General features: G+C 35.2%; 1 protein-coding gene across 11 annotated transcripts in view; it reads left to right on the top strand.

Moving 5' to 3' along the window:
* The window catches only part of PCLO (piccolo presynaptic cytomatrix protein), a 340,916-nt gene that overhangs the window by 132,677 nt on the left and 190,000 nt on the right, over nt 1-18,239 (top strand). For all 11 annotated transcript variants that reach the window (XM_039388718.1, XM_027711469.2, XM_027711472.2 and 8 more), the window contains exon 4: nt 11,779-12,999. In XM_039388718.1, the coding sequence (XP_039244652.1) occupies nt 11,779-12,999 (1,221 nt within the window). The remainder of the gene's footprint in view (nt 1-11,778; nt 13,000-18,239) is intronic.

Below are 18,239 nucleotides of genomic sequence, written 5' to 3'. Positions count from 1 at the left end.
TTTTTTTTTTTTTTTCTCCCTTAACAGTTAAAACTTGTCTTGTCCTCCTATCTTTAATATTTAAATTGAGAGTTAGCAGTACATTGGTTTGGGGCAGACTTATATGAGTTTAGATTATTTGGTATTTTCTTTGCATAATTTTATTATGTCTCCTGAAAGTAAACTCAGGCTTATTATGCATGATTGCTGGAGTATATAGGATTTATTTGCGCTTTTCATTGCACCAAGAAAACATCTGTTTTAAGTCATACTATAGCATCACAGTATGTTATGCTTTTAAACAGATTGCAAGCATGTTTCTGTATAAAATATTGAGAAGAATTTTTAATGACTTGGTCTGAAGTTTTCCAAGAAAAATGTTTTATTTTTAATTCTTTCTGTACATACTTGCCAAATTAGGGAAGTACGCAGCGTGCTCCCCTTTTTTGAGTTACAATGTTTGACAGCATTATCTTGCTGACTAAATGGCATATTCGTTTTAAGAAAACATTTCCAATATTTCCTAGCTTCACAAGGGCGGAATTGTAGGCAGGAAACTGCAAAGTCAAAACAATGAGTAGGACATATAGAAAAGATTATTGTTACTTAAAACATGTCACCACAGTCTTCCTGAGAGATAATCAGGATAAATCTCAAAGGAGGATGAAACCAAGAAACTAAAAAACTTGTTTTTCCCCTTTCACACCTGCACCTTGTCTCTCCCTTTGCTTTTCCCTAGACTTCGGATTGCATTGCCTCAAAGCTTGGGAATTTACTCTTGTCAGTGAAAGTGGCCATGACCTAATGATAAAGTGTTATTCTGACCCATATGTTGCAAAAGCAGGCAGTGTTTTTGCAGGAGATGACAAGTGTGACTATTTCTGTGCTCCTGTGCTCTGCCATCTCTCCACGCTGCCCATGGCATGATCTTAAAGCAGGGAGCTCAATAGGGTTCTCACTTCCTCCTTTAGGGTGTTTAGGAGAGATGTCCATTGGGAAGAACTAAAGAAGTTGCTGGAGGGTCTGTGGGCTTCTCAGCACGTACCATATCGCACAGTCATGGCCATTCTGCACAGGTGTAATATCTACTTCCTTTGTTTACTTTTTTATCTCTTTACTGATATGGCAGCTACCAGTATATCAGCAAATGGTTACATACAAACTTCTTGCTGTATATGTAGCTAATAATGAATAAAATTTTCAAAACCAGGTGAGAGATTTTCCTTCCCTTTATGCTGGACCTTTTCTTCCCTTTTTGCTGGACTTATGGTTGCTTCCTTGAGAATAGCATGTTTCCTTCCCATTTTTTGGTCTGCTTGTTTCTTTCCCTTTCCCCTTCATTTTCAGGCACCTAAAGGATTCATATATCAGTTACATGACACTGAAAGCAAACATTATACATAAATCATTGCTAATAAACTGAAATGATAAAATAAACATAAGTGATGAATCACAGAAGCACAGAATCACAGAACATGCCAAGTTAAAGGGACCCACAAGAATCTTCGAGTCCAACTCTTAGCCTTAGCCCTGCACAGGAGGGGCTGCACTCCCCAAGAGTCACATCATGTGCCTGAGAGTATCATTTAAACACTTCTTGAACTCTGTGAGGCTTAGTGCTGTGACCACTTCCCTGAGGAGCCTGTTCCAGTGTCCAGCCACCCTCTGGGTGAAGAACCTTTCCCTAATATCCAGCCTAAACTTCCCCTGACACAGCTTCAGGTCATTCCCTCGGGTCCTGTCACTGGTCACCACAGAATAGAGATCAATGCCTGCCCCTCTTCTTCCCTTCATGAGGAAGCTGTTGAATGCAATGAGGTCTCCCCTCAGTCTGAACAGACCAAGTGACCTCAGCCACTCCTCACACAGCTCCCCCTCAAGGCCCTTCACCATCTTCGTTGCCCTTCTTTGGACATTCTCTAATAGCTTAATATATTTCTTACATTGCGGTGCCCAAAACTGCCACAATACTCAAGGTGAGGCTGCCCCAGTGCTGAGCAGAGCGGGACAATCCCCTTCCTTACCTGGCTGGTGATGCTTTGCCTGATGCCCCCCTGGCATGGTTGGCCCCCCTGGCTGCCAGGGCACTGCTGGCTCATATTCAACTTACCATCAACCAGGACCCCCAGGTCCCTTTCCCAGTACTGTCTTCCAGCATCTCATTCCCCTGTCTGTCTGTACATCCAGGGTTGCCCCATCCCAGGTGCAGGATCTGGCACTTCTTCCTGTTGAGCTTCCTATGATTGGTGATTGCCCAGTACTCTAATTTGTCGAGGTCTCTCTGCAGAGCCTCTCTGCCTTTGAGGAAGTCAGCTCCTCCCTGTTTTGTGTCATCTCCAAACTTCCTTAGTATCCCTCCCAGTCCTGTGTCCAAGTCATTTATGAAGATGTTGAAGAGCACAGGGCCTGAGATGGAGCCCTGTGAAACCCCACTAGTGACAGGTCACCAGTCTGAAGAAACAGACATACATGCTGTGGTTCTGACTAAAAACGTTCAAATAGAAGAGATAAATTGAAAAAATGGAAGACAGTGGAAGTGTCTTCAAGTATTTAGAGCTTTTGAAAATCAGACCATTTATTTAAGGATCAGATTACAGATTTAGGTCCTTACTTCAGGCTGTTTTTTTAAGGAAGGTTTATCTTTGGAGCTTAGTGTAGGCTCTGTGCAAATCTCAAATTCATCCTTGAAGTGAGGTTTGCATGGAGTACAGTTGGCTGCTCCCTAATCAGCAATAGGTACAGTAATCAGACAACCAGTGGTGTTCATATCTGGAGATAACATCCCATAGCCTGATGACTGAATTTGAGTAGCCAGGTTCCTAACTTTAGCTCCTCAGTTAAGTATTTAAAATTTAGTTTAGATGAGAGTGGATGGAGCTAGGAGTAAAAAAAAAAAAAAAATCACTTTTTAAAAATTCTTTCAGTATTTCAGTCTTCCTCCGTAGTATTTAACTTAAAGTCTTGATCAACCTCTTCCATTTATATGAATTAGCATGCAGATCCCTCTTCATTAAAAGGACTATTGATGCATTAATAGATAAAATAGGGACAAAAGAGAGGCGTATTTCAAGCTGTCATACCCCAGAATTTTGTTTTTGCAAAGCATATTTGAACTACACATTAGTTTTAGGATTATCTGATTTGCAAGAGCAAACAAAATGCAAAATGACTTTTCAGAGACATTATATATATGAGTTGTGTCTGTATTTCTATTGGGAGTGACCAAAATGAAAGAATGGTTAAGCTGTTTATAAATATGATCCATTAAGGCTCAGATAAAAAGGTTGTATTTGTAGTTTATAATCAAATATATATTGTGAGATGTGATAAAAAAGTGGATCTTCTTTTTACTACAGAATCTAGTTCCATAGCTAAGCCTTAGTTTTTGAACAAAACCTATTTTCTCTAGACTGTTTGCAAAAGGTCAGCATTGAATACAGAAGTGAATAGACCACAAACTCTTCAGGGGACGGTATTGTTTGTTGTTTTAGTACCATCCATGACACTAGACATTTTGTCAGTTCAGAACAAATAATAGCAATGATGGGATGGGAATACTCACGTATTCCACTGACCAGTTGTGTGGGGAATAATGATTCAGCTGCTAGAAGGCAAAGAAAACAGTTATTCTGTAATAAAGGATACAAAGGAGCATACCGAGGCTACTAAACATCTACATATAGCCAAGAAGGACTACAGTAGCCTAATATTTTTAAAGCTCAGACTAAACTAGTTTGTAAATTGCCATTTAATAAAACTGAATGTTTACTACAAAATTATGACTTCAGACTCTAACACAACCTTGGATTTATATGGTCTATATGATCTAAATGGAAGAACTATAATACTATCAAAGCAAGTTAAGAATAATGAAAATAGAGGTCATATACTGCTGTTAATTCATGCACAACAGCATGGTCATTTGTCCTGTATGAAAGCAAGGTGAAATTGGTTTAATCATCTAATTGGGAATCTCCTTAAAAGAACCTGGGAAAGAGAATGTCATTGTAGCAATTGTCATATGACTCTGATTGTCAGATATACACTGAAATATGTTTATAATGTAAATATTATCTTCTTATCCTTCAAGTAAATTCTCTATCCTCAATGACCTTTTTTGAGTGAAATGAGATACCAAAATAATATTGAAACCATGCTGAGATGGACTTTGTAGATTAGAATACTGCTTAATATGAAAATTGTATTGTCATTGATGTGTAAGGACAGAAAGCTGATTTTCATGCATATTTTCTTGTAGAAGCCAATATTCAAAAATATCTTAAAGGTTTAAGAAACAAAAGGTTAGCCTTTGAATGATGCCTATATTCACTTTGTTGTTTTTCCCGTCATTGGTGTTGGTTTTACCATGGTAACAGAAGAAGTGGTCACCCGAGGTAGTGAAATGCTTGATGGGAATTTCTCTGTGTAAGAATGAGGAAGGCTTATTCCTTTGTTTTGGGCGACAGCACCCATACAGCTAAACCTACCAGTACAAAGGAGGACTTTTAATCATCTTGTTATAATTATGCATGAAAAAAAGCAACAAACATATTATAGTGCAGTTAGATGAAGAGTAAAAACAGAGTGATGTTCCCCTTCCTCAATAAAAAAGCAGTTATCTTTCAACAGTTGTGCTTCTTTCACATCTGTGATGATGTATATATACACTAGTGATACATTTTTGTGCATTGACAACATGATTCTAAGCCTCTAAGGGCCTTCGACAAAATAACTAGAGGAAATTAAAATATACACAGACACTATACGCATAAAAATCCTATTACCTATTAAATTTAATTGTTAAAATAAAAATTCCCAAACAGAGCAGTTGCTGAAAATACACAAAATTTGAGCTTTTTCTGAAGGTGTTGAGATGTATCTTGAAGTATGATAAGGGCATACACATTTAAGAATTGTCATCACTTGAAGTAGGTCATCTTTGTGCTGTCATATTCTGTATTTCATCTGTTCATAATTGAGTGGAATATTCAGCAGTCCCAACGCTATTAAAATTAAGGAGCAGATAATTCCTGACACATGGGTGAAACACCAATTCCTCTGTGCTTTTTTGGTAGTCTGCTGCAGTATTTACAACTCTCTTCCTTTATCAGTCGGTGTGTAAGAAAAAGAGATAGTTGAAAATAACATATTTCATAGTTATGATGGCTTAAAAGTAAACTTATCAATTAGTGACAATGAGATGCTGAGATAATTTGGTCTTCCTCAATCACATACTGAAAATCTTTACGTGAGAAAAGGTAAAAGATGGTAATTTTTTTGGCATTGTTCAGATAACAATCTCATCATTGCAACTTTACTGAACAAAAAAGGCATTCTTAAGCTAAAAAGGTAATCCCTTCCTCCTTCTGTTGACAAACATCTTTATTCTGCAGGAATTTTTTGCTGTTGTTTGTTATAAGTTGATGCTTTAAACTCATCTGAACCAGTTTTTGAAGATTTCTACAATCTCTCCTTCGTGGCTGAAAGATAGCTTGATGTTTAAAGTCAACTAAATTCTATGAATCTATTTACTGCTAATAGGATAATGCATTGTGCTCTTGAGTACTATTACAGAAGTGTAGTTTGTAATACTGGTAGGATTTCATGAATCATTGAGTGACTTTGTAGGCAATCACATCATATATTGGAATCAAATGTGTTTCTCCGAACCACACTCCCATTGTATCATACTCCAAACTACAAATCACTAATGGAAAGGAAGGTCTTCTAATTTCAAGGCTAAATTTATCCATGGACAATTTATATCCATTTGGTTTGCAACCATTATGCCTTTCCTCCTGTATATGTCATATTTGTGGGGTTCATTTCCCTAGGTTAGATTAGCTACATTTTTCTAACCTTTTCTCAAAAAATCAGCCATCTGACTAAGTATTTGTTTGCATATTATTCTCCACTTGAAGTGAAATCCGAAAATAAGTTTAAGTTCCTAAGCGACCTTTTAGACAAAATTTATGTGTAAATTCAGGAGAATAAGCCTGGAAAAGTGCCTGTGACCTCCACGGACACTGTATCTACAAAAACCTTTCTGTGTTTTTTCTAATTCTGGATACCATAGAGGCTCCACTGTGGACCCTGCCTCTGCCAAACTGACTGCTTTTAGTCAATTATGTCCTGCTTAACATTGTTTGGATAAATAAAATGTGGGATTTCTGTATTTATTTTTTTTTTCTTCTACCAGATCTACTGTCATGCTCTGTTCCTTAATCTATGTGACAGTGGTGGTAACTTTTTTATATGCAGATCTAGCAATTTAAATATTTCTCCTAAAGGCAGGAGATCTGAGTACTCAGAATGTGTGGGATTGGAATTTGTTGTTCAAACATCACAAAGAAATGCTCAGACCAGCATGGAACGTACCAGCCAACATTCGCTGTTGCTGCGTTGCTATCATACTCTTCTCTGTGTTTTTCTTTTGACTTTGTACCTCTTCTTGTCAGTATATTTCTTCTTGAATTCTTTTCCCTGTGACACTCTGTGGTTTTACTTTTTTTTGTTTGTTTGTTAGTTAAATTTTCTCACATCACCTGGCTTTCTCTAAAACACCATATCATATCTTAACAGCCTTTTTCTCAGTAAAACTGAGTTGAGGACTGTCAGCTGTGCTGCACCAACCTAGGCCTCGCATCAGACATCTGAACCTCTGGGCTGGGCGTTTCAGGAGTTCCTTCTCTCCTTTCTGTAACAAGCAGGATGGAGACCTGACAATAGAAAGCATGATTCTGACTCTGGTCTTATGCTACAAAATATATCTCCAGGGCAAGAAGATGTGAAAAAAAATGCTTCCAAAGCCTGAAAAAATATCCACTTTAAAGTAACTAAACCATAAGAAAAGTAATTGAAATTTAAGCAGGATGTAGGGTAATTTCCTTCCATAGGAGATGTGTTTTCCCTAGCTAACACTTTCTTGACTCATCTCTGCTAATTTGATTAATCATTTTACAGTGGTAGTTCAGTTATTGCGCTGGAATCCAGGTATGCGCAATGTGTAATAGTTTTATTTTTACCTGTAGAATAAATAATGTTATCCAAGAACAAAAATGTAGTGTTTATGTGATACAGTCTTCCTGCCGTCAACTCATGTTGCCTTTTAGTATTGGGCCTCTTTCTTAACTTCAAGGATCAGTTCAACTTTCTTGCAAAATATTTTCTAAAACTTTATAAACATGTGAATTGGACTAGCAGAGCTGTAGTTACTGGGAACACTTCTTCTAGTTATTAAATCAAGTGGATGAGTTAGATGTGGGTAAGATGTGGGTTGCTCACTTTTTGTGGATTATGTATATCTCATAACTGCTTGATTTGGCTTTCTTATGCTGATACACTTTAATGAATACTGTCAGACTATAATCATGCATTTCCACATCCAGTATGATGATTTCTATTCTATGTGCTCATTTCCTGTTGATGTTTGCTTGTGTTCAATCTCACTATTATAAAAATTTGAGATTAAAGCACATAGTGTGTATATCATATATTTAAGTCTGAAGGGATCCTAACTGCATTGTGGATATCTTTTTGTCAACTCTGTTTTTCTATTATTTTGTTAAGGGGATTAGTCATGTCGGATCTCAGAAATATGCTGTACAAACTTGTGACAGTAAAAACAAAACCCAAATCAAATAAAAATAAATATTTAAGGTAAAACTGTCTTAAAACCTTAGAACATCAGAGATATCTCACTTTTAAATGGGGGGGCTGTTTGTTTGTTTATTTGTTTTCTAAAAACATACTCAAATCTATGCCTAGTAAAAAACAAGATTGCAAATGTGAGTAACAATAAAAATATTTTAATGCATTGCTTCTCCCCCATTTTGTTTATGAGGTGGTTAGGGAGACAAAAATGTACTTTTCATAAATATATTCAGGTTTTTTTATAATTAGCACATACTTTCTTGTAAAGATTCTGATTTGCAATGTGATTATTATTACAGTGAGATCAGAAAGATATTAATTTTTCAGAGATCGATTTATTAGTGTTTTTTTTGTTTCTGTGTTGGTTTCACAATTTCGTTTTATTGAGAGCAGGGTGGAGGAAGAATTAGGAAGGGAAAAATATATAATCCAGCAATGACAAAGGAAGAGGTTGGTTGGTATCTAAATGAAACTAAAACATTTGCCTTCTGATGTAACTTAGACATGTTTAATGGAAGAAGCATTTGTTTTCACCTTCACAAATGTATGAAGTACTTTGAGTTACTTTCAGTTAGAGAAAAACTCTTAATTTACCAAATAGCATTTCCCAAGAGTGCCAAAGAAGTTTATCAACATACTGCAATACAAAATCCTTGACTGTCAGGGAGCTGGAATAGTTGGCCTATTACTATCAACTTAAAATTATCTAACATTGTGGTATTTAAATAAAAAAGCAAAGGAAGTGAAATACCAGAGCTCTCGCATGATGACTGAAAAATAGTCATGCCCAGTGAATGTTAGATGCCTGCCCTTTTCATAATAACATTTGTTTATTAGGAAATTGAGTGAGGAGAACATTGTGACACAGCTACTTTGTCCAGCAATATGAGGTTGTAGGGCTTGCTGAAAACATAGGGAGAGAGCCATGGGTTCAGAGTATTAAAGCACTAGTATCACTTATAGTGCCAATCATAGTGTCTACTGCCAATTCAGGAACCAAAGCATGTGAAGAATTCTGTAAAGAACTAAGATTTATCTGGTGAAGACTGCTGAAAGAAGATGATGCCCATTTCCCAAGTCCTAATAAATTTGGGTTGACAGGCTAACTGAAGAGATTGCCTTAGGAAAAAGCTTGCATTCAGAGCATGAGGTTAACTGAGGAAAAGACAAATCTAAAACTGAGGCATATGACTTAATGGTGCAAAATTTGATTTTACAGAGAACCATTCTGACAGAGAATCAGGAGCTAGAGGGCTGGTGCTATAAGAAGATTTTTGTAGACTCTTTTGTGATCAAATATCCACATGATTATAAAAAACTTAGATTAGAATTTGAAACACATAGCTATTTGCCTTGCCTGTGTAGGAACACTGAAAAATAAAGTGGTAAATATATGGAGATATAGCAAAAGTCCAAGAGAACCATGGCAAGGTTCATTAAATCATTGGCTATCTGACAATTCCAGGTTGTTTCACTACTATCATTTTCATCAATATGGCAGAGAAACCATCACACTTTTTTTCCTCATGCTAATTGTCATTATTTTCATTTTTAACAGACTTGTTGTACCATGTGCTCAGTACAAAGCATAGTCCTTGAGCTGAAGAAATTTACTCCAGGAAATAGACACTGAACAGGGACAGTGAGCAAAGGAAACAGTAACTGGGTAACTGTTATAGTTTTAAAACACTTAATACTGTTATTAAAATTGCTAAAGTTACTATAGAAAGTTCAGAGAACTGAGTCTGTGAAGGATTTAAATGAGGGAAAGGGAAGTGACTTGATGAATCTGAGAGGGGCAAGTGTATGAGCAGTGAGTGGGCTGCAGCTGAGAGGTACTAAATGGGATCTCCATAACCAACACAGCTAGGAGAAAAGTCAAATGTAGATGTAGAGCCAAATGTAGATAGAAAAGAAACAAACATAAAGCCCCTAAAAACTGGGTATGGATATATTACATGGAAATAAAAATAAAATAGGTCAAACAAATGACACTGAAAAGAACACGTGCATTTAAAGTATGAATTATCATGTTCTTTAAGAATATCTATATAACAGTGATCTTTTGAACCATGGATTATTTCATGGCAGAAGAATCACTTCATTATGTTTTTATGTAATTAAAGATGTTTAAGGGCAGATTCTGAGAAGCTTAGTGCATATAAGTACTGTCTTATTCCCACGCCCTGTGCTGACAGAGGCTATCCTAGCACAAATAAAAATGGCATTATTTCTGCTTATGTTGTGAAATGAGGATTTTTTTTCAGGCTGAATGGAAAAACCAGAATCTGCCCCCTTTTTAGTAGGTTTAAAAGCTTTCAGGTCCTCCAATAAATTAATTAATTAAATAAATAAATAAATAAATAAATAAATAAATAAATAAATAAATGTTAATTATCTAGTCAACTTTGTGTATTGGTCTTCACAAACTTTATGAGAAAAGAATCAAAGCTGTTATGAAATTATATCTTTTTCCTGTAGTCTATTTATGCTAAATGTTATCTAGTATATTTAGTCAATTGCAGACTCCTAATAATAATATCATGATTCTCTGCAGGCAAATTTGTTTCCTTGAGCATTGCTTCTATTTTAAGCTTATGAAAAACAGTACACAACGTACTTATGGCTTCCAATATTGTTTTCTGGGAAAAGAGAGGAAACTATAGTAAGAATTCCAGATAAACCCATCTAACAGAAATATTTGCAAGACAACTAAGTTATATTTTAGACATTCATTAAAAAAAAAGTTACTTTTATTTTTATTTCTTAATTAGTGCCTCCCAGACAAACAATGTGTAGTTGGAACACTTTAAGTCCTACGGAGAAGGATAATCTTTCCTCGAGGATTATGTTTTAATGCTTTTTTCAACAGAAAAATTAGACCTAAATTATATTTAATAGTCTGATACAGAGCCACATTCAGTTTAGAGTTGCAAAAGGTATAGTAACTGTCAGGAGAGACAGCTGATTCAGCCAATAAACTGCATTTATTGGGAAAATAATTCCAGATACTATTAATAAATCTTTTTTGTGTCAATTTCTAGGACTCATTAATTCGGTCTTTTCTATAAAGATAGAATAATAAATATACAAGGCAATTGTTAGATGACCTGAATTATTACACATGCATTCTTGTGCATTTCTTGTGCCTGAAACAAATAATTTTATACATTAAATAACCTCTCCTTACTTGCATTTCAATAAAATTAGCCCTTATGATCTTTTCTTACTTAATTTTTTATCACTTCATCTGTGATTCTTTGCATTTGCATTTCACTTATTAGCTTAATCAGCTATTTTTTAATCTAAACTTTAATGTTCAGCACACGCCTCTTATCCAAGAGTGAAGCTCATTTTGCACTACTGAAGTAGACCTTCATTATCTATTCTAGTATTCACAAGAGTCTGGCCTTTTTTTTTTCCCTTTCCTTTCAGTGCCTTTCTATGTTTAAAGTTTTCTTTTGCTATTTTAAAGGAACTATACACAAAATCCCACTGGAAACAGTCTGATTACTGCTCTCATGTAGTAGCTAGGCAACTGGCAACAAGATCTTTTGCACAGGTAGAAGCATTTGCCCTTTTTCTGATTTCCTGGGAAGAAGAGTAAAAGGAGCCAGTGTGCAGCAGGGATTTAGCAGTAAAGTGAGCAGACAGGTGATCTTCCTTTTGAGTTACAGCCATACTACATTTATATGCTGCACTGATATCTGTACACAAAGTCAAGAGGGGAAGGTGATTTCTGAAGAGAAACACAAAGAGCCATGAGTCCCCGTTGGTCCACTTTTACTCACATTTGCAAATTCAGATGAACCTACTGATGGATTATAGAGGCTTTAGAAAACAATAAATGTTAGAAATATATAAGCAAACTTTGTACATACAGGGCATCATTTCTTTGGAAAAATGCCATTGCTGTTAGTTTTCACAGTGTCTTTTTATATTTGTTCATCTTGGCTGTCTGGAACTTGACATGCTCCATTTCTGTTAGAAAGGTGTTATGGATCTTCCTGCAAGAGTAGGAAAGAAAGAAAACTCAGCATGCATAGCATTCAGATTAAAAGAATTCAACCATATCGGTTGAAAACACTGTATGATTTTATTGTTACTTTTTCAAATAAGTAACTTCCTATTTTTGTTCTATCACAGGTACAGGAATGGCTGTGCTTAAACTGCCAGACCCAAAGGGCAATGTCAGGACAACTTGGAGATATGGGCAAGGTGCCACTTCCAAAAACAGGCCCTTCACAACCAGTATCCAAACCACCTGCTACTCCTCCAAAACAGCCTATGCCTGCTGTCTCACATTCTCCTCAGAAGACTTCCACACCGCCTACTCCAGCAGCAACGAAGCCGAAAGAAGAACCAGGCGTTCAGAAGGAAGCTCCAAAACTTCAACAGGGGAGGCTGGAAAAAACATTGTCAGCTGATAAAATCCAACAAGGGATTCAAAAGGAAGATGCAAAACTTAAGCAGGGAAAACTTGTCAAGACACCCTCAGCTGATAAAATCCAGCGTGTTTCTCAGAAGGAAGACCCAAGGATTCAGCAAACAAAGCTGACAAAGACAGCCTCATATGATAAAGTTTTGCATGAAGTTCAGAAGGAGGATGAAAAGCTTCAAGAAGCAAAACTGGCAAAAACATCCTCAGCTGATAAAATTTTACATGGAGTTCAGAAGGAAGACATAAAATTTCAAGAGGCAAAATTGGCGAAAGTACCCTCAGCTGACAAAATTTTACAGGGAATTCAGAAAGAAGACCCAAAACTCCAACAGATGAAAATGGCAAAGGCACTGTCAGCTGACAAAATCCAACCTGCAGCTCAGAAGGAAGATGCACAACTTCAGGAAATCAAAATGCCAAAGGCAGTTTCAGTTGATAAAATCCAACATAGGATTCAGAAAGAAGATCCAAAACTTCAACGTGAGAAAATTATGAAAACTTCATCAGTGGAGAAAATCCAAGAGGAACATCAAAAAGAAGAAACAAAAATTCAGCAAGAGAAACTGTCAAAGACACCTTCAACAGATAAAATTCCTGTAACAGGAAGTTCAGACCAAAAGAAACCACTAAGCACATTGGAAGAAGATAAAAGAACTGTGCTCCCAGAAACAAGCACACCACATCCAGAGGACAAAAAAGAACAAATTAGAGCTGAGATTAAAGACCATATTGCTGAACAGAAAGAAGTTGAAGCACCTTATAAGGGACTGCAAGCTAAGGAGCAAGAGGATTTTAAGAAAGAGGATTTGACAACTGGGATTTCACAGACAGTTTCGAAAGCTGAAAAGGCTCAGGAAGAAGAAATTCCTGTTCAAACAACACCTTTGCCAGGAACCGAACATGTGGAAGCAGCACGAGAAAAAATAGTAAGTGGCTTTCTCCCTCCCTCCTCCCTTTCTCCCTTGCTACAATTTAGAGTCTGATTCTGACAGAACCTCTCCTGTATGTCTTCCTGCTCTTTACTGTTATTCTCTGTACAAGATGATTCTAAATGATAAAATCAATTACTCACCTGGAGTGAAAGTTTAACCAGCGAGTACTGTGCTCTACATGCACCTTTCAATACTTCTTTCCTGATTTTCAGTTTCCAGCAGTTAAGCATTTGAAACTAAGGCAAAGCTCCTGTTTAATAATTATTTAGATATTTCGGATTTATTTGTCTTGAGTTTTTAAACTCTCCAGACTTTGAAGATCAGTTGTTGAAATTTGTTGTTAAAGTTGTTAAAGGGTTTTTCTATCAGCACCACAAATTAGGACCTATTTTATGAATTAGGGGATTATGTTATGAAGTAGTGTATTATGAAAATAGGAGTAGGTTTAGGAAAGTGTTTAACCTTTGTCAGAATTATGTGTTCAAATAAACCCAGTCAAAAAGGTAGGTTTTTTTTTTTAATTTATTTTGTTTTGTTTTATTTTTTTCTGATGGTAACTAAGACATTATTATCCTAATTTTTCACTAAAAAAAAAAAAAAAAAAAAAACGAAAAAGGCAGCAACACCCTGTGGTGTTTTTTTAAGTGACCTTAAACACTCATTCATGACATGCCCCAACAAATCCCTAAAGGCATGAAGAGACTGAAGTTCTGATTTAGAACAATCAATGGAATGGTTCTTGGAAAATCACAGAGTCTTAGAATAGATTGGGATGGAAAGGACCTTAAATATCATCTCATTCCAACCCCCCCTGCCATGGGCAGGGAAACCTTCCACTAGACCAGGTTGCTCAGAGCCCCATCCAACCTGGCCTTGAACCCTTCCAGGGATGGGGCATCCATAACACCTCTGGGAAACCTGTGCCAGTGATTCACCATTCTCACAATAAAGAATTTCTTCTTAATATCTAATATAAATATACTCTCCTTCAGATTGAAGCCATTTCCCCTTATCCTGTCCTTACAAGCTCTTGTAAATATTCTCACTTTGTTGTTTTTGTAGGCTCCCTTCAGAAACTGGGACAATCACAGATATCACTTGTATTTAGAGATTTGACATCCTTTGAAAAAAAAAAAAGTGACTTTAATATTGAAACATTTTAAAATATTTGAGTCTTTAAGTTTGATTTAAGGAATTATGGATCCATTATTTTTCTTCAAAGCATTTTTTTCAATAATATTTTAAAATGTAATTTCTTCAAAAATTTTTTTAAAGACTAAACTGACTGCTCACGATTTGCAGGTACTTTTCCTGAGAAATCATCTTGCAATATTGAGATGTTCAGTAGCAGTTAGCTGTTTGAACAAGGATGCCTGGAAATCTTAGAGGTTTTTCACATGTTGTTTGTCAGTATCAAACAGCCATCTCAGAACTCACAAATTAACACAGAAGTAGTTCAGCAGATGAGCACATTGCCATGATGTCAATTGGACATATATTTACAACAGATCAGCTGAATTATATATGTCACCTTATTACTACCTTCTTATGTTTACTGAGGAATGATCATGTGCTTCGGTTCAGTTACTGGGTAAATATTATTATATTGTTAACAGGGGTCATTATTCTAACACATGCTATTAGTGACAAAACACAACCCAGAGAGATAGAAAAAGGAGGAAAAAGCTTGTCTATAAGCAGTTTTCTGAATACAAATGAAATTTTTCATTTTGAAAATATAAAATTGAAATCCAGATTAAATAGTCTAGTCAATCAAAGTCTTTTTTTTCCGCTTTGTGAAACTTTTTTTTGATAATGTATATATCTTTATTTCTTATATAAACAGAATGACTTTTTAAAAATCATGAGTTCCTTTGCAAAATAATATTTCTGTTTTCTACAACAGAATATAATTATGCAAACTATAAATATTTTTTAATATTTTTTCCTTTAGTCATAGTTTTATTTTAATAAAGTTCTGATTTGATTCGATAACCTAAGTGCCACACCTAGATGTTTTTTGAACATGTTAAGCACTAAGTTTTATATTTTCAAATAATAGTAAAAGTAAAGGAAGAGTAACGATAAATAATATTTCTAAAGCAAAAGTGAAGTGTATTGACATTGACACTGTAGAAAAGCCACTAGAACAGCACAAATACGTTTGACATTAGATCATTTTTGTCATTAGTTAAAGAGGTTGCCTTTACTGTAATTAAAGTCTTATCCAGGCTGCAGGTTTTATAAGTCTTCTTTTTCCTCATGTCTTAAGAAGATCCTCCCATCAGTGTCTGTATTAGAGCTAAATTTGTTCAGTATTAAAAACTCACACTAGGCAAACTTTCAGAGTAAATACCATTCAAATACTCAGAAAAACCCAGTAATTCAACATGTACCAAACTACTTCCTACTTTACAAGAAAAAAGTGGATTTTTTTTCTTATTGATTAGAATGTATTTTTCATTCTCAAGAATAGTGTCACATATATATATGATCCTTAGCAATATTATTTCTGCAATATTTTGCTTTTCATCTAAAAATCTTGTAGTTATGGTATATTTACCAGTTTAACAATTATGCTGCCTTCGTGTATATGATGGCTAAACCTGTAGAAAGTAAGTTACCAGTCATTTAAGCCTAGATGTAGCTAGTGGCAATATTCGAGTTCTCAGACTGCAAGAAATAGAGAAAAAAAACCCCAAAGACCAAATATTATTTATTGTAAGTTACATGCATATTGATCTCGAAACATGATGTGCAGGATAATTTTTGCATGACACTTCATAGGGCAAGCAGTGATCAATACAAAAATTATAGAAAATATATTCGTATTTTGGTAGCCTTAAAAAGAAAGTTGGATTTTTCTCATCACATTTATTTCTAGTGATAAAAGAAGTCTGTCCTTATTGTAGATCTTTTTCTCCTTCTTACTGTACAAGTTGCAGACTTTCCCATATTCAGTTTCCTGTTTCTCATAGCAGTCATGTTATGGCATACACTGAGGTTCAACACTAAGGTGGGCAACAGCAATATTCATTACCATCTCCTCTGAAGTTGTTCCTTGGCCAGTTGTTATCTACCTTTTTCTGTGCTCAACTGTTCAGTTGACACCTTCTGTCTGTGCTTTACCAGGGACTGTATCATTTCATCTCCCTGTGGAGAACCAAGACCTGAGAGGCTCACTTTCACTAGATGGATGCATTCTGTCCATCAACTCCTAGGAGACCTTCTGGGCTTGAACAATGTTTGTGTTTTTCAGTAGCGCATCTAAATTGATCCCAGTATATTTTGTTGGTTATGTCTTTATAAGTATTAACTTATGGGTCATAAAAGAAAAAATAGCAATCAAGTGTCATAGGTGAAATTTTAGTGATATTTATAGAGGTAAAAATTCCTTGGTTTTAATGATATATTTAATGATGTATTTTTTAAACACAGTCCAATAAATTCCCCTTAAACACTTTCTTCTTTAATAAAGGTAACAAAAATGTAAATATAACACACAAACCCTGAATTTTAACTGTGCTTGATTACTGGCTTTTTGTGAAGACCATAGGTCGTCCTGTCCTTAAGGGCTGGAGTATATTCATTTTTCAGAATAGTGAGCGCTAAAGTATTCAAATGATGATGATTCCCAAAGTTGTTTTGAGTACTATAGGTTCTCCATATTTATGTATTAATCACAGCCTTATCATTCAGGAAGTCCTTAGAAATATTTGTTTTCGCAGTGGATTTTTAATTACAATAGATTTTGCTATGATATCAGACAACTGGGTTTACAGTATTGGGTACAATGATGGGAAGAACAGATGTAGTTTATATTCATTGTAATATCTGATTTTGCAAAGCATATAATAAATTACTTCTTTGAAATGATGATTATTTAATAAAATACTAACTAGTATATTACTGTAATATTAATATTAGTGTTTTAATGTAGGATTATGTTCAAAGGGTTATGTCTAAAAGCAAGAACAGGTACCTTAAATGCAAATGAAATAATGTAAAAAACCTGACTGGTTTTTAAAAATAAAATAACTGACAATAACAAATATTAAATATTTTGGCAGTAAATGTAATTTTAAAGTGAATAAACATTTGAAAATAGTTGTAACTGATAGCAACTTAACATGAGTGTAAATGTAACTTTAAATTATAACTAACATTCATGATAATTTTCTTATTTATTTATTCCACAGTATTATTTTTAAATTATTTTTCGATTAAGAGTATTGCCAAGGAAGCTGATAAATTAAAGCTTTAAATAAATGGTTTGCTGTACTTCAGAAATCATTGAGTCAGATTAACACAGCTAATAAATACTACCTACTTGTATTATTGAGAGCCATAACTGATATAAAAATTACATCATATTATTAAAAGAAGGAGAATTGGGATGCTTGTTCTCAAATAGGTAGTGGAGATGGGGATATTCATAATATTGCCAGCTAAGAGGGCAGCTAAAATGACCTGTATTTTGGAGAGTGAGCTGTTTTGTTAACTGAATGATGAGTTACCTTCACTAAGAGCATTTCACTGCTGAGAGAAGCAGGAGGGAAATTGGTGCAAAAATACTTGATGTAGGATATTTTTGGTATTGTTATTTAAAGGAGATAGAGGTGCTTGTCAGTCAGAATGGTGTAGAAGGATCTGGAAGCTAGGATGAATAAGGGTGTTTAATTAGTGATGGAAAGAAAACATTGGTTCTGATGCTCAGTTAGGTGTGCCTGCCTTGTCTGCCTCCTTTGACCAATAGCTGACCCTCCTGCTTTCTTCCCTGCAATTACACTTCCCTACTAACAGCTTACCTCTGCAATTTACTGAGAAACTTCTTTTTTATGAGGTACTCAGAAAATATTTGTACAGTACCCAATTATATATATCTGTGGGGACATTCCAAATCATGTTAAATCATGCTTCAATACTCTATGTATTCTGTTGCATGTTACAATGTGTAATAGTTCAATAAACAAAATTGAGTTTTGGGTCCAAAATAGGTCCAAAATATGGGAAGATTGACATATTACTACAATCATAAAAGATTAAATGGGCAAAAAAAAGGAGCAGAAACCAGAAATTCTGCGGACATTTGTCAAGCCATATTGCTTTGTATCTAGAACCATGTAGAAAGCTTTGAGGCATAGTAATTACAGTCTTCATATAAATTAACCCCCGAACAACTTGTCCCATGGATATGTGAACAAATGACAGATTATCACTAGTAAATGTTATGA

This window comes from Pipra filicauda, unplaced genomic scaffold (genome assembly GCF_003945595.2).
Source record: "Pipra filicauda isolate LSUMZ 115617 unplaced genomic scaffold, ASM394559v2 scaffold101_size5749837_pilon, whole genome shotgun sequence".
Lineage (NCBI taxonomy): Eukaryota > Metazoa > Chordata > Aves > Passeriformes > Pipridae > Pipra > Pipra filicauda.
The sequence above is the reverse complement of the archived record's forward strand: the minus strand, read 5'-3'. Positions and strand labels throughout refer to the sequence as shown.